Source organism: Bison bison, unplaced genomic scaffold, assembly GCF_000754665.1.
Source record: "Bison bison bison isolate TAMUID 2011002044 unplaced genomic scaffold, Bison_UMD1.0 scf7180017864385, whole genome shotgun sequence".
In the NCBI taxonomy this organism is placed as follows: Eukaryota; Metazoa; Chordata; class Mammalia; order Artiodactyla; family Bovidae; genus Bison; species Bison bison.
Window position 1 is genome coordinate 2,102,387 of NW_011494957.1, and position 16,399 is coordinate 2,118,785.

At 37.4% G+C, this 16,399-nt stretch overlaps 3 protein-coding genes across 6 annotated transcripts in view; 1 reads left to right on the forward strand and 2 right to left on the reverse strand.

The window, feature by feature from the left end:
* The window catches only part of EXOSC9 (exosome component 9), a 12,863-nt gene extending 12,240 nt beyond the window's left edge, over positions 1-623 (forward strand). The window contains exons 11-12 of one of the 2 annotated variants that reach the window (XM_010858330.1): positions 73-151; positions 481-623. In XM_010858330.1, coding sequence (XP_010856632.1) covers positions 73-151; positions 481-565 — 164 coding nt within the window. In that variant the 3' untranslated portion in view covers positions 566-623. The remainder of the gene's footprint in view (positions 1-72; positions 152-480) is intronic. The other variant, XM_010858331.1, reaches the window with a different exon arrangement.
* Positions 624-970: 347 nt separating this feature from the next.
* CCNA2 (cyclin A2) lies at positions 971-7,051 on the reverse strand. Its single transcript, XM_010858332.1, has 8 exons — positions 6,605-7,051; positions 5,575-5,818; positions 3,987-4,099; positions 3,585-3,808; positions 2,757-2,964; positions 2,221-2,334; positions 1,618-1,751; positions 971-1,294 (listed from the first exon to the last, which is right to left on the reverse strand). The coding sequence occupies exons 1-8, from the start codon at positions 6,809-6,811 to the stop codon at positions 1,246-1,248; spliced, it is 1,293 nt and encodes a 430-aa protein (XP_010856634.1). The 5' UTR covers positions 6,812-7,051; the 3' UTR covers positions 971-1,245.
* Positions 7,052-8,188: 1,137 nt separating this feature from the next.
* Positions 8,189-16,399, reverse strand: part of BBS7 (Bardet-Biedl syndrome 7) — a 39,093-nt gene continuing 30,882 nt past the window's right edge. Inside the window, exons 14-18 of one of the 3 annotated variants that reach the window (XM_010858334.1) lie at positions 14,975-15,139; positions 11,629-11,738; positions 11,409-11,512; positions 11,135-11,258; positions 8,189-9,439 (exon numbers count right to left, since the gene is read on the reverse strand). In XM_010858334.1, the coding sequence (XP_010856636.1) occupies positions 9,306-9,439; positions 11,135-11,258; positions 11,409-11,512; positions 11,629-11,738; positions 14,975-15,139 (637 nt within the window). In that variant the 3' untranslated portion in view covers positions 8,189-9,305. The remainder of the gene's footprint in view (positions 9,440-11,134; positions 11,259-11,408; positions 11,513-11,628; positions 11,739-14,974; positions 15,140-16,399) is intronic. The other 2 variants (XM_010858333.1, XM_010858335.1) reach the window with 2 other exon arrangements.

Genomic DNA, 16,399 nt, shown 5'->3' on the forward strand with positions numbered 1-16,399 from the left:
GTAAGCCTCCAGCCAAAATGCCACCTGGGCCTCTTTTATCTGAAATCTAATTCCTCTAACATTTTCTTAAAGATGCCCCTATAGTGCTCTCAGACAGTGAAGAAGAAGAAATGATCATTTTAGAACCAGATAAGAATCCAAAGAAAATAAGGTAACAAATTTCTGATTTATTTCAAATGTGTACTCAAGACTCTTTAGAGGCTTGCTCTCTGGTTTATTGTCATCTTACCCTCTAAACAGACACCTTTTTCATCAGCAATCCAGATGTTCTTTCTATGGTTTCTCTATACATCTGCATGGGTGCCTTTCAAGGTTACAGTATTCTTTTGCCATAGTTGGTAAATATCCAACCTACTGGAAAAAGTAAAGTTTGGATCACCAAAGTAGGGGGCAGTGTAGGAAGTAAGGTTGGTAAAAACCATTTGTGGAATCAGCTCATAGTACTAATACTTTTGAAACATTAATTTACTTTGTTCACAGAACACAGACCATCAGTGCAACACAAGTAAAAGCACCAAGTAAAAAGCCAGTGAAGAAAAGAAAAAAGAAGAGAGCGGCCAATTAAAGTTCACATAGTTGTATATTTGTGTATATAACTATTAAAAAGGTATTTATTCAGTGCTAACAATCTTGAGTATTTTATTCACAAATCCATCATAAAATCTACTTTATACAGTTTTTTACATTACGCTTTAAATGTTTGGAGAACTCTACCGGTTTTAAATAGCTGTCATTTTGGTAGGTCAAGTGTACTAAAAGCTGACAAATGAAGAAGTATTTTCATAGTGTGTACAAAGGCCTGACAGAGTCTCAGATTATTCCCAAGTCACAGCTGGCCCAGTTCCTTAAGGAAGTGAATGTCAGCACCTGTGTGTCGGAAGGAGAAGCCTTCCCAGTCCTGATGAATTTTTCTGAGTGAAATCCTGAAGTCAAATTTTTACTTCAAATTAAATTTGACTTACAAACCAAATTTTCCAAATCAATTTATTAATTATTATCCTGACAGCTGACATCATTAATACTTTAACAGAAACCACTTAAAATTAGCCAAATATCTAAGATAGTTACATTTACAAAAGATATACAAATTAAAACCATTTAAAAAGTAATAGATACCATAATTTGTACTGGACCATAAGCTTCTGTATTCAGAAATGATTGTAAAATTAAAACCTAAGATAAAATCTGTACACCATATACTTTGAGTGATTTACATCTTAGAAAACAAAGGCAGTCTTTTCACTGTTACACATTTAGTGTCTCTGGAGGGTTGAGGAGAGAAACACCATGATACCTGTAAGTAGAAAAAAAAAAATCCATTTTTAGTCAACATTCATTGGGTGAAGCAGATCATGGAATTATACACATACCAGGAACTCACAAATTTCTGCCTACTTGATTTAATATTTACAAAGCCAGTCTGGTCCCCCAAACATGCATGCATGCCCTGTTCCTCTCCCCTCTTCTCCCTCAAATGTAGGACAGAAAGCTCAAAATACCTGGCTGCTAAGAGAGCAGTTGCTTAAATAATAAAAGTTAAAATATTAAGGAACTCTGAACTGTAGGGACAGCCTGGAAAAGCAAACTTGTGTAATATCTACTGCTGTTAATTCTTACTTTGAATTTTTGTACTTCTCTCTTATTGACTGTTGTGCGTGCTGTGGTGCTCTGAGGTAGGTTTGGTGAAGGTCCAGGAGACAAGGCTTTAGAGTTTCCAGAGTATATCCAGTCTTCTGTACTAATGATTCAGGCTGCAGGAGGGAGGAGAAAACCACTGGACTTTGTTTTTGTAACAGACACTAAACACAAGTTAGTAGTTGGCATTAAGCTTGAGTTTTGTTAAACTTCAGTATTTAACACCTCCAATGGTGAACAGGGAAGCCTAGCATGCTGCAGGCCACAGGGTCACAAGGAGTCAGACACGACTAAGCAACTAAACTGAACATTTTCCAGTTTTCTTAAGCTCCTTTTTGCTGACTTCAATTTTTACGATTTTCCCTGCCAGTGGCAGGCCTTGTCGCCCAAATTCTTTAAGCACATCTTTCAAATCCAAGTATTAACTAAGCTTTCTAAGACAAGACACTTTAAACAGAGTAGATGGTTGAACAACTCTTCCAGTTCAGTACATTTAGACAACTATCAATTGTCTAGGACAGTTACTTATCTGGCACAGGCATTTAAAATCACAAAGTAGACGTGTGAAGATGTTGTAATACATACCCAGCTTTGTCCTGTGACTGTGTAGAGTGCTAAATGAAAGGCTGCTGCAGCGATAACTGACGGCAAATACTTTAGATATGGGTCAGCATCTATCAAACTTAACTCTCCCAAAAACTGGAATGAAAAAGTAAATAACTTTATGATCATAAGAGCTCTGGAATTCAAACCTCAAATCCTCCCTTTCTGACCTAATTTTTTCCTGTCTTTTAAGACTGCTGTATAGCAACCATATAAACATTTTCACAGTCACATCTTTAAATACATCCACTACTGCATTGTTTTGCTTCATTCTCATCCTGTATTTTTCCTCTAGCCTTTAGAACAACCCTTCTGGCTACCACTTATTTTCCATTCTCATGTCCGCAATGCTTTCCCAGTTTACATTATCCTTTGCGAGTGATGGGCTTGCTCTCATGTGCTGCAGCACTCATCTGTCCTAGAATACTATATTCCTTGGCCAAGACTGTATAATGAAACTAGAGCTTGCCCCATTTGTGACCTCAGAATCTTCATTCAACAGAATGAAAAGAACTTACCATTGCTAAACTTTCAACTTTGCAGTTTGCAGGCTGCTGATGCAGAAAGTACTGGGTAAGAAACTGATTTATTGTTGGTGCAGCTAAGTCAAAAGCCAGGACTTTCAAGACTAGGTGCTCCATCCTTAGAACTTGTTTCTTGGTATAAGTGTCATCTGTAATGTATACAAACTCTGCTACTTCTGGCGGGTATATCTCTTCAAACTTTCTACAATGAAAGAAGTAATTAGTCCTTCTAAAAGAAAAGCAAGCTTGTTTATCCCAACTTGAAATCCCTTAAGCAGAATCAATGGAATGAATCTGAAACCAGTTGCTTGTTTCCACTGATACGTGACCATTTTTAGCTGAAATTGGATAAATGCTAATTAAAAGCCCCATATATATATGTCTTCCACTGAAGTCCAAGGAAATGAGAGACTGACTTCCCAAGATGGGAGCAAGGTCATCAAATAATTGAAAATGTAGGAAATTTCTTTAAAAATGGTTTATATTTTAGTTTTCATATCTTAATGGGGAAAAGGTAAGCTTTTGCTTATTTAACAGAAGGTACTTTTCTGTGGAAGGAACCATACTTTGTAACCTAGTCCTAGTGTATTAAAATCTTGCCAGTCTGTAGGTTCAAGTGCCCTGAAAGACCGATTTAGGCAAATTAATGTCCTAAATTTATAGTTTCATCTACACTATCACCCCTCAAGTAGTTGTGAGGCCTGGTTTGTGTTATATGTTAAAACATCACACTTGCCAAATATATGTATTTTAAATCACAATTTCTTCCCTACACAGAAAAATACTAATCACTTTTAACCCAGTGAACCAAGTTGGACTTACGAGGCTAAAAGCATAGCAGCAGTGCCCACAAGTTGAAGTTTTCCTCTTAACACAGACATGGATGAAAGAAACCTATCAATGTAGTTCACAGCCAAATGCAGGGTCTCGTTCTGCAGTTTATATTCTTCTCCTACTTCAACTAACCAGTCCACGAGGATAGCCCTCATACTGTTAGTAATGTCTGGCTGTTTCTTCATGTAACCCACTTTAGGCTTACATTTAACCTGTTGAGTGTTAAAATTGCAGTTAGAAATTCTATCATTATCAGATACTAGCTACATGCTAGAAACTTATAATTACAGTAATTAACTGGCAGTTAAAGAATTTAAAAACATCATCTTAATTTCATTTCCCCACAGTAAATAAACAGCAGTGTAAAGAGTAGATTCAGGGAGCAGTTACCTCCATTTCCCTAAGGTATGTGTGAATGTCCTCATGGTAGTCTGGTACTTCATTAACACTCACTGGCTTTTCATCTTCCAATACAACTGACATTTCCATAGTATGTGGAGACTCTGTGACAAATCAAAAGTACAGTTAAGTTCACTTAGTTTTTGACTTAAGAGCTAAAAATGATTGTCCTTGTAAGGAGTCCCATACTACCAATGAGCTTATTTCATCCGACTAAAAGAGCTTTTTATAACAAAATACATAGAAGATTTAACTCTCATTTTAGTACCTCTGTCTACTTAGTTTTGGAATGATTTTAATTAAAATATCATTAGACCATTAACAGGAAAATGAATTTGAGGAGCAGGTTATTAAGTTAAACCATCATTAACCTCGCATGATAGAAGACTGGTTCTGTTAGAACAAGGTTAAAATCCAAACTCTTGAGATAATATCTAGGATTTGTCACAAGAGAGTTTGCAGACCCCAAAGTCTAACATTTGCAAAGCATAATCCAGGCAACAATTAGAAGCAGGGCTAACAAGTGTGCTAAAGAGGAAATCAGATTTGTCATGGGCAGTTCAAACATATTAACGGTACAATCAATGGGTGATTGGTAAATTCATCTTTGGAGGCAATGAATGTCATCCATTATTATTTCAGCTCAAAGTTTACTTTGAGGTTAAAATTTGCTGTAAATTTTAAATAATACACAAATTACTGTATATCCAAAGTACTTCTCTGCTATACCTCTCATTTATACAACTAAAACTGATATTGAATTCAGTGAGCTGTCCAGCCCATAGCCTGATGGTAAAGCAGCACAAACTGCAGACAGCTGTCCATAGCAGTTACTCTGACTCACAGGAAGACAATTGTCTTTCTGATATCAGACAATCACTCAGGTTTTACAGAAACAAATTTTAGAGCTGGAAGGGATGTTGGCTATCTCAATATTTAAAGCTGCATCCTCAGATGGCATTCTCTGAAATGGTATGAACAAAGTTAGTCTTAACTGAAATATATTCTCCCAACCAAGCAAATATTTCAAGGGTCAATTAAGTCTTTTTTTTTTTTTTTTTTTGCTAAGTCGCTTCAGTCGTGTTTGACTCTGTGAGACCCCATAGATGGCAGCCTACCAGGCTCCCCATCCCTGGGATTCTCCAGGCAAGAACACTGGAGTGGGTTGCCATTTCCTTCTCCAATGCATGAAAGTGAAAAGTGAAAGTGAAGTCGCTCAGTTGTGTCCGACTCTTCTGGACCCCATGGACTGCAGCCTACCAGACTCCTCCATCCATGGGATTTTCCAGGCAAGAGTACTGGAGTGGGGTGCCATTGCCTTCTCTGAATTAAGTCTTTGGGATCTAATGAAATTGATGTGACTAGCAGTGTACCAGAAGGAGCATGGGATTAGAATCTTTTTGGAGGTCACCAGGTCACGGATTAGCTGTGAGTCCTGAGATAAGTCACACCCTTTCTAAACTTGTTATATTATGCCTAACTCATAATGTAGTAAGGCTCAGGTAAAATGTCTTAGAAGGAAAATATTAATCCAACCTATTTAATAATTATATTTATTCAAGTTTTCTTTAAAACTTACCAAAACTACCATCCATTGGGTAATCAAGAGGTGCCAGTGGCTTTCTTGGTCCTGGTAAAGTAACAGCTGAATTAAAGGCCAAGACATCTTCACTTTCTGATTTTTTAGATTCAGTTGGCCTCTTTTGAATTTCTTCTTCTGCTTCATCCACATGTATGGTAAATGCAGGCTGTTTATTGTTTGCTTTCCAGGGAGGAACAGGGACATACTCATCATTTATAGGAAGATCCTTAAGAGGTGCAACCTACAATGAAATAATTAACTGCTTTGAGCCTATTAAGTGGAATTTTACTTTCATCCCCTTATACTGCTGCGTATAGTCCCAAATCCTCTATCAGGAAAATTAAAACTTTTGGGGGCAAAGTTCAGGCAAGGAAATTTGAGTAGCTGGAGAAAAAAGAGATGCTTCAATTTGTCATAGGCATTCCTGTGACACCAAAGATTTCAGAGTCACACCAAATGGAATTATGCAAAACTAGGCCAGAGATGGCTGGAGTGGCAGGCCGAAAGATGCCAAATTTAACAGAGATGGCAAAAAACAAAAGTGGTTTTCCTTTTTCACCCCAGGGTGGAGCAACAGAGCAAATTCAGTAAGATGGCGGAATTGACCAAAAGCAAAGTATTTTTTATACCTTTGCCCAAAGTAGAGGTAGTTTCTTTACCCATATGGGGAAGACGAATAAGGTCGGAATAGTGCCTGGGGTTTAAAGCAGAAAGGCGCGGAGGCGGGCAAAGATCATACTCAACGTTGTGGGGCTTGGTTTGATCCCATTATCAATGGAAAAATACTCCCAATGGAAAGCTGAGAGGCAGCATGAACGCATAGCGCTGTCAGGGACAGTATGGGAGAGTAACTAATGGGAGTAATGTGGCGTCCTACACTCTAGAAACCCAGGGATCAAGGGACTCCAGATCCTAGCCTCCCGCGAAAAGCCCAGGGAATGCTTTCTCGCCACTCTCCTCTGCCGGCTAAACCCGTGCAAAACCCCGGCTCGGCCCTCCCTCCTGAGGATATCGTTCATTGCTTTACCCGTCGCGTCTTAGGCCTCTGGGGAGCTGGACCCCGCGAGTTTCCGGCCCTCAGTACCGCCAGTCCAGCCCGGGTCCGGGGCTGCTGGGCGGGCGCCGCCTTCTCGGGATTGATGTTCTCCTGGTCCTCCTGGAACGCCGTCTGCTGCAATGTTACCGCCGAACCCGCCTCGCGGGCCGCAGGCCCGTGCGCGGAGCTGCCCAACATCACTGCTCCCGGGGACGCGGCGCGATCAGCCTGGCGCCAAGCAGCGTGCACTGCGTCCCGCCGACCAGCCGAGGAACACTCCAGCCGTACCCGCCCGCCGCAGCCCGAGCCAGCCTGCCCGTCCGCTCGGGACCGTGTAGGACCGAGAAGACTGAGAAAGGCGGAGGCAGGAACTGCCGGGCGTGGAGGGACAAGGACGCCCCCGAAATGAAGCGAGCAGCCCGCCGGAGCTGCGGCTGTTCCCGCAGTTCAAGTATCCCGCGACTATTGAAATGAACCAATGAAAGGGGCCAGTCCTTGTGACGTCACTCGGGGCGCCGCGGTCGCAGGCGAATGAAGGCGGCTGCGAAGGCACCCGAACAGGGGCGGAGCGGGACGAAGAAACAGCGAACGGCGGCAGAAGGAAGGACGCCTGCGCCGGGCGGGGAGGCGGGGCCTAGGCTTATGGTGGCTTTAAATACCGCCGCTAAGCGGTTCCTGTCTTAGGGTAGGGGCGGCCGCTAGTACAAAGTGAATTACACTTTAGCAATTATTAGTGGGCCGTACATACAGCCTGACCATGGGGTTAGTCCATGGGGTCCCAGAGTCAAACATCACTTAAAGATCACACCATCACCACCCGGCCTTTAGCCTTAGGACCTCCAGTTAGCTTGACTGAAGTTTCTCAAGGTCTAAAATCGGATCCGGCCATATTGGCCTGGTGGTCTTGTTCAAGTTACTCAATGTTCTGATTCTCAGTTTTCCTATCGGTTAACTGGGGTGATAATATCTACACGTCATAAGTTCTCATTAGTATTAACGTGCATTAATCATTTCACACTCTGCTTATGTAATTGATACTCAAGTGGATGACTTATAGTGTCCGCTTACCATTTTCGCGCTTCTTCAGTCTTATCCTTTTTTTCTTCATGAAGATGCAATTAAACTGCCACCTTGAATTACTGTTGATATACGTAACAAACTAATATACAAGAAATTCAACTAGACAGCCATTAACTTTTATCTCTTTTTTTTCCCCCAAGGTATGGCAGCCAACAAAAAGCACGTAGTGAAATTCCAGTGACCTAGATATAATTGCGAAGGCAATGGCACCCCACTCCAGTACTCTTGCCTGGAAAATCCCATGGACAGAGGAGCCTGGTAGGCTGCAGTCCATGAGGTCGCTAAGAGTCGAACACAACTGAGCGACTTCACTTTGACTTTTCACTTTCATGCATTGGGGAAGGAAATGGCAACCCACTCCAGTATTCTTGCCTGGAGAATCCCAGGGACAGGGGAGCCTGGTGGGCTGCCGTCTATGGGGTCGCACAGAGTCGGACACGACTGAAGCGACTTAGCAGCAGCAGCAGCTGATATAATTGTGTTCCATGTAGAAATGAAGGTTGTTTAAATATAGTAAAAACAATATGACCTTATTAAAATAAAACAGAAATACGTGCCTTTAACAAATTTTCACATTTAATATACAACAAGGCTTGCACATAACTAATAAATATAATGGTATATAATTGAGGAGCATTGTTGTTTTCCAACAAATTAATAAGTGTGCCCTTCTTGAAAACACAGAGAATAGTTTATTTTCTATTATAATCCTTATGCCACTTTAAATAGCACAATCTTAAGTACAATATTCACCTGAATAAGAATAAATATGAATTAAGATTGATGACTTCCATAGTCTTAAAGTTATATTTCCCTCCATATATGATAAAAAAAGGAAATTAGTATTTATTAGTGCAGGAAAATCTAAGAAGCCATCACTATTTCTGTACTATTCATATGTAGTACAAAATCCCCCCAGTCTGTGCAAGGTCTGATTTCCCTGGCCACAATTTTAAGCACTGAGCCAACCCAAGTATTTAACAAACTGAGTACGAGCCACAAAACATTACCAAGCAACAGCAAAATCAGTTGTAAATCAATCTCAATTCCTAGAAAAAAATTTTATAGGTTATATCACCTAGTTGACAACACACACAGTAACCAAAACGTAATTGAGGCACCAGAACTTGGGTCCCACATTCATGGAATAACAGCATGTCCTCTTAAACACAATCTCACTGAGAATCAGTTTTCTTCTATGATTTGACAAAATAATCAACATACTGTGAAGATCACTTGAGGTCACATATGTACATACATTTTGAAAACTGTAAAGCAGTTTATACATATGTGTTAGCTTGTTAAAAATTTAAATGTGTCTATTTTCCAAACACTATTTTTTGATTTGAAAGTTAAAACAGCCTCTTGAAAAAAAAAATTCATTAAAATCTGTTATAATATTCCATTTTTTAAAAAAATAAAAATTCTCTTTACTTTAAAAAAATTACATTTGTCAAAAAAAAACGCTACAAAAAACAAGTCATACTTCATTTATATTTAGACAGTATTAAAAAGCACTTGAAATAAAAGTATGTACAGTTAGCTTGTAATTCTATTTTAACAATTTTTATTTAAATGGACAACTTCTATGGAACTTTACCTTGTTTATATTTCATGCAGCATCAAAGAAAGCAATCAGTGCATTTTGGTCATAACTGTCCAGAATTTCCAGTAAAAGAGGCACTTTGGTTTTTACATTGGTGCCTTTAAACTTGAACTTATCTATGAAAAGATCGGTGATCATGCCTACAAAGAAAAAAGGATAATTTTCTGTCATTGATTAATTCTATTAACCACACATTATTTAATGAAAGTGACTGCTTGAGAATTTCTTAGCACCTGTAATTTCTATTGTTTAACATACACAACTAAAAGGATTGGTGCATTAAAAAATATTTATTTGGGGGGGATTTTACAGCAAATTTCAAAATATAAATCATTTGGCTAATAACTCTCTTAACAACTGGTTACAAGCTATTAGTTCAGACAATCAACTGCTGGCCAGTTTTGAATTCCTATCAGTATATATAAAATTACAAGTGGTTTTCTTTTTTTCCCCACCAGTTTGACCATTTTGACATAGTGTAGACAGATTTTGTTCCTTACAGCTTTATTTGAAGTAAAATTCTTAGGATTTGACTTGAAGACAAATATTTCTAGATTCAAAGATATGGACATATGTACAGTAGAAATAATTCAAGCTGTCAAAGCCTTTATCTAAAGCCTCTAAATTGTGTTTCATAGTTTTTCATATTTTAGTAAGATAATAAAAGGAATATACCATATGTATGGCATAATACTCATGGAAAGTAAGTGGCAGCATCTGACAACAAAACAACATTTCTGCAACAAAATGTATGAATATTCACACTAAGTGGAATTTTAAAAAACCTCATAGCAGTTTATGTGAGGTTCTGTTATTAATTCAGATCAAGTTAGATTTATTGCCAAATGATTTATCAAAAAATGCTTTTGATTTCAAAGCTTTCTGGACTGCAAAATTGGTGATAAGAGATGGCAGTTCTGTACCACCCTTCTAGGTTATTATGAGGATAAAAGATCATGTGCTTGCCACATGGTAAATATTAAGATATCGGATATTATTGTTATAGCTTGTGAGCAAGTCTTTGGGCATAAAATAAAACCAATTGACTCCATAGAAGACTTGGCACAGTGCAAAAAGCATGCATCTTGGGGCAAGGAGGTCCTAATGAAGGCTTTGCTACTAGCTACTTATGTGGCAAATTCTTAAGTTCAGATTTCAGTTTTAAAAAATGTGAAAAACAGAGACAGCACCATCTATCTCGCAGCACTGTTGTAAGGATTAAATATCCCACCTGATTATAAAGATGTATAAATAAATAGGTATACTATGCATATCAGGTCTTCTGTAAAGATTGAAAAAAAAATTTCCTTAAGCTGTTCTTTCCTTCCTCTCTCTCTGCCTCCTCACATCTCCCTCTTGCTCTTGCTTTTTCAATATACTGTGAAACACTCAACTTCTTGCCACCAAAGCAAAATGAATTTTAGACTATAAATTGACACAACACATATATAACCCTTATTCAATTTTGCATAAAAATATTAAATGCTGTATTTTGATATTTCAAAATAGCAATGAAAACTGAAAATTATGTGTATGTAATATAGCCTAAATTATAATGTTTCATAAGGTATCATACCAGGTTTCTTCATATATATAAATTAATTGCATTACATTTACTTCATTTGTTAATGTTTACTTGTATATTATCAAGTAAAAATATTAAACATTAAAACCAACTCGACAAAATACACTGTGCAGTACACTGGCTGTTACTGTTTCAGTCATGACTGCTGTAATCTTTGCCTATCTCCTTCCGCCTAGCTTCCCTCATGTGATCCTTTGCAAACAGCCAATAGAAAAGAATATGACAAGGTATGGTAGAATAGTGCACTAACCATAGAGTCTTTCAAGATGTGCAGGTTGCTTTTTGTATTCTTCCTGTAAGTGATCTGCCTCTTCTAGAATACAGCGATATTCTGGTATCAGAAAGTTTGTGTTTCCCTCATGAACCTGCAATTCCTTATTTAAAATAAAAAATAAAAGTACCTTAATTTCAAAATTCAGTCCAGTGTAAAGTGGACTTAAAGTATAAAAATTTAAGTTCTTTACCATTTTAGAAATCTGATCACAATAAAATAATAATCATGAATCCATGGCAGACATACTTACTTTTAAAGCATCAATTAACTGCACTTTCTTAGCCAAAAGCAACTGGTACTCCAGCTTTGGGTGGATTAGCTTTAATGTGTGTTTGACTGATACTTCATTTATCTCTAGAAGAAGTTGAGGCAGGGACAATTAGATAAGTCACTTTGATCAGGAACATTCTTATTGTAACAACAACCCCCCCAAAACAGAAAGAATGATTCTTTTTATGCTTTTCTTTTACCATAAGATATGTTGAGGTTAATTTTCCTTTTTGTAGCTTCTTTAGAGAGCACATCTTTTAGGATGGATATAGTAGAAATGTTGTCAGATTTAAAAACTCCTTCGCCTTTTCTGTAAAATTAATATTTTTAAAGAAACAGTTTTAGAAGGAAGTACATCCAATAAATATGTCCCGTAAACACATATTTTGTGACTAGAACCTTGTGTTTAGACTTCATTTAATTTTAAATTTCTTTATATACACATCTCACTATTAATGTAAAGCATATTTAAACATATAAACTACTACTGTTGTAGTAATTCAAGTTCTAAACATACTTGTAAAACTGAGTACAAGATGTTAGTTAGACATATGCCTCCTAAAGATATGACAATTTAAGTCCTTCACTTAAAACTTTTTTATTCATTTTCACTAATAAAATTTCTAATAGCTAATACCTTATATATATAAAATACATTTAGAACTGCTTACTTTCATGTAAGTTCTTATGTAACACATAGATTAACAGCATGACTCCATGCTTCATCCTTAAATATCAAACCTAAGAGTAACATCTATAATCACAGGACCCTTCTTTTTCTTTAGGGAACCCCTTTGTCCTCTCTCTCTCTTTTTCTCTTTCCCCTCCTCATAGTTTCATTGGCCTCAACCCTATTTCTGGGACTTCAGGAAGAAGCTTTTACCAGTGTGCTTCATGACCACAGTGGTTCATGTTTTAACTATGATAATCAATCGTGGGACTTTTATTGGAACTAGTGGCAAAGCAAGGCTATGGTAGCTGAAAAGACATAAGGCTGGATGGAGGTGTTGTTGGCCCCCATGGCACCACACAGGAAAACCAAGAGCAGACAGAATCAGAGTTGAGCAATGAAAAGTGATGAAGTCTTAGAATGGAGAGGGTTAAAGGGATCAGTTAAGCTTCTGATCCAGTTGTGTCTGAAGCAGACTACTTAGTTATGCAAGCTGATAAATTCCTTTTATTTGGTTAATCCTGCTTACATTTGGTTCCTTTTTATGATGACCAAAATTTTCCTAATATATACTATCTTTACGTATTCAATGTGGCCTTTTTATTTGGTTTCATATTGACTAACTGTAGACAAATGCGAATTCTTTTTTTCTAGAAAGATTAATAATACACACTTATTTTGATCCCAATTATATTTTAGAAATCATGAGATTTTTTCCCACTAGTCTTCAACTTTAATGAAATTTCACATTAAATACATATACGGTACCTGGCACTGTAGAATGACTTACACAGTTTATCTTCCTTTAAGCATTACAATTCAGTGAAGTAAGTGCTATTATTTCCATTCCTCAGAAAAGAAACTGAAACTCACAAAGTAATATAGCTAAGGTCGAATAGCTGGCGAGTCACAGACTCAGATTCAAACCTAAGTATGTCTGTCTCCAAAGTATATACTTCTATACTTCTTCAATATATATTTCTTAACCAGGTACCCAAAAAACATTTATTGAGTGTACCACTATGTCCAAGGGGCTTCCCAGCTGGCTCAGTGGTAAAGAATCCACCTGCAATGCAGGAGACCTGGGTTAGATCCTTGGGTTGGGATGATTCCCTGGAGGACATGGCTACCCACTCCAGTATTCTTGCCTGGAGAATCCCCATGGACAGAGGAGGCTGGCCAAGTGCAGTCCATGGGGTCGCAAAGGAGTTGAACATGACTTAGCGACTAAACAACACTCTGCTCAAAGCCATGTGTTAGACACATGAGGATACAAACAAAAATAATAAAGAAATAAACTCTGCCCAGAAGCTTACAATCTGGTTTAGAGGCTAGCTTGCATAAAAATTATTACATACTTCAAACAAGTAACAATAAAAATCTAAGACAGGTAAGAATAAAATGCTACAGGAAGAAAGAGCATCGAGGAAAACTTCAAAACTGTAGCTACTGAGTTGGACCTTCAAAGATAAGCAGAGTTTTGACTGTTAAGAAAAGAATATTTAAGGATACAGAATGATAAAAAGCAAAGATGTGCTATTGTAAAAATATATAACATGCCAGGGGCCTCTCAAATTGTCTACTATGATTAAAGTGTGAGGTTCGCTGTCATACTCCAAAACAGAAGTCATGATTCTAGGCTTAGACACAGATAAGATCCCCTGGAGGGTACAGTGAAATGGTCCCTCAGAACTGATGCTAAAACCAATTATATAAGCAAGATTTGGGGAAATAAATATATATAAAAAATAAAACCAATTAGATTTCTGTAGAGTTCTTGGTCCCAAAGGCTATATTCAAAGGTAAAATTACGTGTTCACTGCTGTTTGCTGAACTTAGTGTGGTAAAGTCTCAGCTAGAAAGCAGGAAGTAGAATACCTCAGTAAACTGCTCAGGGAAACAATCAAGAGACAGAAACAGAGGGAAGATAAGAAGCCCTCTCCCCTCCAAACAACAAAATTAAAATAAAAACAAAAGATCAAACAGACAATACCAACCTATAGCTGTGAGAGAATGAGAAAAATTATAAGGGTACAAGGTCAAAGCAGATTACAGAGAAATCAGCCTTATCCAACACATTCTGAAAAAGAACAGAGGAGAAGAAAATTCTGGCCTCCACTATATTCAGAAACAGAAAGTAGGGAGGCCTATGGGAGGGAGTGACAGTGAACAGGGCAGGAGGGCAACTGTGAGCTGGAGGAAGAGTGTTAGAGAATGATGACCTTCACTTCATGATGTGGTAGCTTCAAAAGCCTGCATGTTCTAAGATTTCAAATTCTGAGCCATTTCTTATTTTTGCATAAAGAAACTCAATGGTCATTCTTCTTGTAATTCAAAATGGAATTAGGATAAATGTTCATTTCAGTTTGGGAAGGACTTGCATGTTTACAATGTCTTCACATTAATCAAATCTTTGATGTCAATAAAATGTTAAAGTTTTCTTCATGAAGTTCTATGTATTTCTAAAAAAAGAGCATTCCCACATATTTTTATGAATATTTTATTATTGTTTCTCTGAAACATTTTTAAAAAATAATTTATTTTCTAACTGGTTAGGGTTGAGAATGGGAAACATATTGATCTTTCATATTTATTGCTGCTGCTGCTGCTGCTAAGTCGCTTCAGTCGTGTCTGACGCTGTGCGACCCCATAGACAGCAGCGCACCAGGCTCCCCCGTCCCTGGGATTCTCCAGGCAAGAACACTGGAGTGAGTTGCCATTTTATTCTCTTAATCCCACTTGCTTTTCAGTAGATTATCTTGAACAGTATAGTTTTCAAATTATATTATTTGCAAATTACTGTCTTAAAACATATGAAAATTTAGAAGTTCCATTTATGTAAAAACACATGTGAAACACAAATAAGTTTTATTCACCTGTAGGTACTTTCAAGTTGTGTATCCAGGAAGGTGTTCTGAAAATAAAATGTCACACATTCTCCTGCTGGAGGTTTTTCAGGAACTTCAGGCATGCAAAAAACCACCCAGGAGTGAAGTTCAGAAAAACTGAACTGGCCTGTCAAAGTCAATGTATTCATGGGTCTGCAATTTAATAGAAGTGCACATATTTGTGTGGGAATACATAGAGGTATTATATGTACTTAATACATTAAAAAATAGGATTTTGCAATAGTAGTTACAAACATAAAAGCAGCCATTTAATTGAAAAATTAATTTCTCAGGTTAATCTTACCCATCAGATAAACATTTTGCTATACCTGTACTTTAACAGTTAAATGACATAAATAGCTTGTTTTCATTATAACATGCCTTTACAAATAAAAATTCAGTTTATTTAGGTCAATTCCATTTTTAATAAGTTCATCTAGTATTTTTACTATACAAACTACAAAACATACTTACACAAGGTAAGGAAAAAAATCAGCATAATGTGACAGCAAAGAACTGGGCTTTTTTAAGACAGATAGATGTAGGTTTGAAACACTAGCTGCATGCCACTAGGAAAGTTAAGGAATGATACCTTCTATTTTGCAAGGATATGGAATTAAATTTCTATCCTGCAAATCACACATATACATAAAAGGTTGTAAAGAAAATTAAATGTAAAATGAATCAAATGGATAGTTAAGAAAATACAAGTTTATCGAATTAAAGGTACAGAAAGAATTTTAAGAGAATACAGAATAGAAGAAACTTTTGAGATCTCCACACCAACCTTATTTTCAGATTAAAAAAAAAACAACCAAAACCCACAGAGTTAAATTATTTCCATAATGTCATGTAGGAACATATATAAGACTATAATCCAAGGACAGCCCAGCTCAAATCAGCCTCTAAAAGAAGACAGACTCATCTCTATTAGAAATATTAACACAGCTATCCCCTGCTTTTTGAAAGCTCACTTTATGCCACTTTGATTTTATGTAAGGCCTACATGAGTACCTATTTTCAGTAGCCAAAAAAAAATCCAAAGAGGATTTTTGCTTTTACAAAAAAAGGTACAAAGCAAAAATAGCCTCAGCATCTGTTCTGCAGCGAGCTGTTAGAGAAGTAGCCCGCACCCCAGCAGCACCGAGAAAGGCCCACCAAGCTCCTCCTCCAGGAGCTACACTCAGCTCTGAGCACCAGGCGGCAGAGCTCTGAACTCTGTGAGCATCTGTGCTTTATCGCAATTGAGTCTAAGCATCCATTAGCAAGATGTGTCCTAAGGTAACTGCTTCTCTGCTTTATGCTATTTTGGCATATGAAAGGTTTCATTAAAATGCCCTACTTTCAGATAGCGGGGGAAATCTATACATAGCATTTAATATTTTTTTTAAGTACAAATTTGCTACCAGAATA